Below are 4426 nucleotides of genomic sequence, written 5' to 3'. Positions count from 1 at the left end.
TAATAGCAGCGCCAGTGATTTCAGACAGACACAGGCTGCTCTGCTCAGTGGGGATTGTTATGGTGATGTAGGATGCAAAGTTCTCAATGTCAATGGTGATGTGGACAGCTGAACTCTCATGCGGTACTTACTTCCCAGTAATGAACTGACTCCTGGAGGGTGAACAAATGGGCTGTACGTAGTAGTTCTCCAGCTTCACTCCCTCTGCTGCTAATATATCCAGTGTTGGAGTTCTGATCTCCGATCCGTGGTACCCAATATCCCTGTATCCCTGATCATCAGCCAGGATGAAGATAATATGAGGCTGATGCCCCACTTCTCGCCCCTCTCCCTTGTGTTGTCTCTCCTCTCCTTCCACACCTAGGTCTCCTTTGTCCAAGGACAGGTAGCCATAGGTCATGATGCTCACCATAGAAAGGGCAGCAAGAGCCCCCAGCCCCAGCATTTTCACAGAGCCAGCCTGTCCCATTCAAGGCTCCATCAGGGGTCAGTCCAGCATAGCCGAATAGCCATGTGCTGTGTTGGGGTCAGTGAAGTGACCATTTGGCTAGGAAGACCTCCAGTGTCACCGCACCCCCACCCCCACTCAGAGCTTGTCTTAAGTTAAGGGTGAGTCACTCTCCAGCTGGAGGAATATGCTTAGCAATCCTCTGGTGTTTCTGTGAAATGTTGGGGTGCAGTTTTATTTCCAGCACCCAGAAAATCTGCAGCAATCCTTTTAGAAGGGAAGAAAGTTGCTTGTCCTTGCTATAGTTCCCAGCTGCACAGTGAAAGAAAGGAACTCAGAGTCAGAGCATCTGGCTGTTTTTGGCAGTCACACATAGGCAGGCTGTCCTGTGTTCCAGAGTCCATCCTGAGGCTTGTCTGCCACCCAATAACCTGGAATGGGGTGGAGGGGGGAGATGTCTCTCTCAGTGCAGTTGTCCCCTCTGGCAATGCAGAAGCCGAACTCCTTTACATCTGAGAAGGGCTGGGCTTTCTGCATCCAGCAGGCTGAACACATTTACTGCTTGATGCCAGGCAGATGGAAGGAAGGCACAGGAGACTTTACAAAACTTCTGATGGATGTCTGAGCTCCAGCAAGCCAGGGCTGCCTGCACTTTCCCCCCTGCTCTCCGCTCTTCCTCCCTTGGATGTGTCAGAGGAACTTGCTCCCCTTCCTGCTGCATGAGGAGGTGAGACTAAGCCTCTGTGTATCCAAACTCTACTAACCTCCTATCTACTCCTAGCACACATGTGTATAGTGCTATAGGGGAACTGCTTGCAGTCACTGCAGGAGAAATCCTAAATTAAACAGTTTAGACAGCTTAGATTTACATAGATGAGACAGAGAGATTAAGCCAGTTCCACTAGTTTATCATATGTGACATTGTTGCTGCAATATCCAAATGCTACATTTATTTGAGTCTTCTTCCTGGAAAGCTCATCCGTTTCTCACACAGTCCATGGTAACAGATAAGATCCCCTGTTAGAGAACAGCTGGTGTGTCTCATAATCGTGGCTATAACCCTAGAAATTCCAGAGATAACCCACAGAGATGAGTATTCTGCGTTTTAGACATTTCCAAGCAATGTCAAAGCTGCTGCCTGCTTCTTACATGGACAGATAAACTGAACTTTCTTTTGTTGTGTGTTTAATAACATAGGAAAGAACTTCAAACAATTAGACAACACACAACTTTGTTTTGTTTTTGTCATCCTTATTCATTTCTTAGGCATTTTATGTAACTTTCATGAAAGTGTGGAAACCCCTGTCGCCTCAAGTGTCATCAGACTTTAAGGAAGGACTCCGGGCAGAATTTTTATTAACTACCCCCGCACTGCAAGGGTTAAAGTGACCTTAAAAGCAAAACATTTTTCCCTCCCCCAATGTTAAATAAAGCACTTACCTTAAATTATGTCTCTTAATTCTTCTTCTTTCCTGTCGTCTTCAGCCTTCTTTCCAGCGCTGCGGCGGGTCTCCGATCCAGCGCTGACTCCTCTGTCCTTGCTGGCACTTCCTGTCCCACGGTGTCTGCATGCGGGTGCACGCGTCCATAGACTTACCTTGTGTCTCTCCTCGTCTCCCGGCCGGAAATCTGAACTGCTCATGCGCCCACCCCAAGATGCTTTGCGGCCACCCGAGAATTTTCAGATTTTCAGACGGGAGCGCGCGGTGAAGACACAGGTAAGTTTAAAGAGTTGTTTTTTTTTTCTTTTTGCATATATCTACTGCTTACTAGCAGAGGGTTTTAAGTGCTCGTTTTCATCTTGGTTTAAAAAAAAAGTTATATGCACCCGAACCTCAGAGCCGACATGCTCTCAGACCGATCCCTGGAGCCTCTCTTCCCCTCAGCTGCAGCAGTCTAAGGTAAATCATCATGTTCTATACACAGTGGCGTCAAAAGGGGGGTGCAGGGTGTGTGGCCCTTACCCGGGTGACACCATTAGAGTGATGACACTAAAATGACATAGTCATTTTGGTGTCACCCGCTCTGAAAATCACGCTGTTTAGTGTGGATGGAGGGCTTTTAGATTTTTTTTGTTTATTTAGCCTTTATAAAGAAATCTAACAGTGCATACCCAGGCTTTAAAAAATATAGAAATCTAGTCACTAAAATGCATGAGGCATGTGTCTTAAGCTGGCCATACACCAGAAGAACTGTTTTTTATGACAAAGGAGACTTTGTATGTCCCTCCTGTCATGGCCACTTCTCCCACCTTTCAGCAAATGTGTTCACCGAGCTGCACATGTGCCGAGATTAAATAACTCCTGTGCGCATTCACAGGAGTTACATCATCCTGGTTCGACCAATCAAGAGGATGAAGATGCTGCTTGCAGATAGTGACCTGGCCAAGATTTGAACCAGAGACCCCCAGTGTTACAAGGCTAAGTGATAACCACTATGCCACTGCGCTGCCCTTCATGCTCATCTGCTCATATGGGAAAGACCTCCTGGGGGCCCAAAATCTCCATTTTTGATTGGCACGTTACTACAGCTTTAATGGTGCCAAATCAATGATCAATTTCAACCATAGTGACAAAAAAAGTCGATGGAGCATGAACAATATTCTAACAATGAATTTCCAAAATCGAATGTTAAAATTAAATGGACCTGCTTGGTCCACCCCACAGTTCTGGTCTCTGCACAAGATATGTACAGCACAGTGATGATGTCACTGCAATTTGAGTCTCATTGTCACAGGTCGGCTAGAACTATGAGGTGAGTGAAAAGCACTCACCTCATAGTTCTCCTTTAAGGGCCTGGTATGACTTTATGAGGGAACCCCACACACTTTTTAAAAATAATTTTAACTTGTGGTCCCTCCTAAAATTCCTACCAGACCTTAAGGACATGGTATTATTTTGGGGGGAACCCCACACTTTTTAAAAAACGTTTATTTAAATGGGGTCCCTCCTAACATTCCTACTGACCCAAAAGGTCTGGTATTGCTTGGGAGGGGGAACCGCGTGCTTTTTTTCCCCTTATAAATGTCATTTTGCTGCAGCAGGTTCTATACATCGTACAGATGCGCCACTTTACAGGCAGTTTAAGGGGACCCCCCAGACACTATATTTTTATTGTTTCACTTAAAGCAATGTTAAAACCACTGCTCCTTTAAAAACGGTATTTTTTAAAAGTGTTTTTTTTTTCATTGGTACATGTAGCACAGGGCAGTACCTGAATTCCCATACCCTTTTTATGGAAATAACTTGCCATTCAAAAAGGGGACATTTGATTTTCCGAGTTCTGGTCCCATAGACCAGAGATGTCCAAACAGCGGCCCTCCAGCTGAGGTGGAACTACGAATCCCATGAGGCTTTGCAAGATTCTCACAGCCACAGACATGACTCCCTGAGAGAGATGCTTCATGGGATTTGTAGTCTCACCACAGCTGGAGGGCCGGAGTTTGGACATCCCTGCCATAGACTTTCATTGAGTTTGAAGTTCGAGTACAAACTTTTTCCATGTTCTACAGTTCTAACTCGAACCGAACTCAGGTGTGTTCGCACCATGATTACTCGTCACCTCCTTCCATCCTCACCTCCAGGACTTCTCTAGAGTCGTCTGGAACTTCCCTCCAAAATCTCTCTGGCTATCTTCTACTCTGTACACCTTAAACCCTAATTCACACAATTTTGCACACATCACACATAGAGCACATGTCATGCTTGCAGTGACATTCATTGTTAATGTTACCCCAAATGCACCAAGCAAGACACACGTGTAAAGCCACACAGTTAAACAATGCACAAGGCTCAAAAGGGTTCATGGGCTTCTTTTCTGCATTTGTTGTGTATAGGACAGGCCACTGAAATGAATGAACTCACTTATGTACGACAATGGTGCAAAAATGCACATAAACGCAACATGTGATGCCACTGTTCACAAGTGTTATAAGTGATATAGGGTAGCCTACCTAACCACTGAACTTTTACATTTTCC

The 4426-nt window shown here is 45.4% G+C and overlaps 1 protein-coding gene across 1 annotated transcript in view; it reads right to left on the bottom strand.

Moving 5' to 3' along the window:
- ARSJ (arylsulfatase family member J) overlaps positions 1-564 on the bottom strand; it is a 59845-nt gene extending 59281 nt beyond the window's left edge. The window contains exon 1 of the mRNA XM_018562928.1: positions 132-564. Within this exon, the coding sequence (XP_018418430.1) occupies positions 132-469 (338 nt within the window). The 5' untranslated portion in view covers positions 470-564. The remainder of the gene's footprint in view (positions 1-131) is intronic.
- Between the last annotated feature and the right edge of the window lie 3862 nt (positions 565-4426).

The sequence above is a fragment of the Nanorana parkeri genome, unplaced genomic scaffold, assembly GCF_000935625.1.
Source record: "Nanorana parkeri isolate BGI_ZX_2015 unplaced genomic scaffold, ASM93562v1 scaffold613, whole genome shotgun sequence".
Lineage (NCBI taxonomy): Eukaryota > Metazoa > Chordata > Amphibia > Anura > Dicroglossidae > Nanorana > Nanorana parkeri.
Note: the sequence above shows the minus strand (reverse complement) of the source record. Positions and strands in the feature narration are given on the sequence as shown.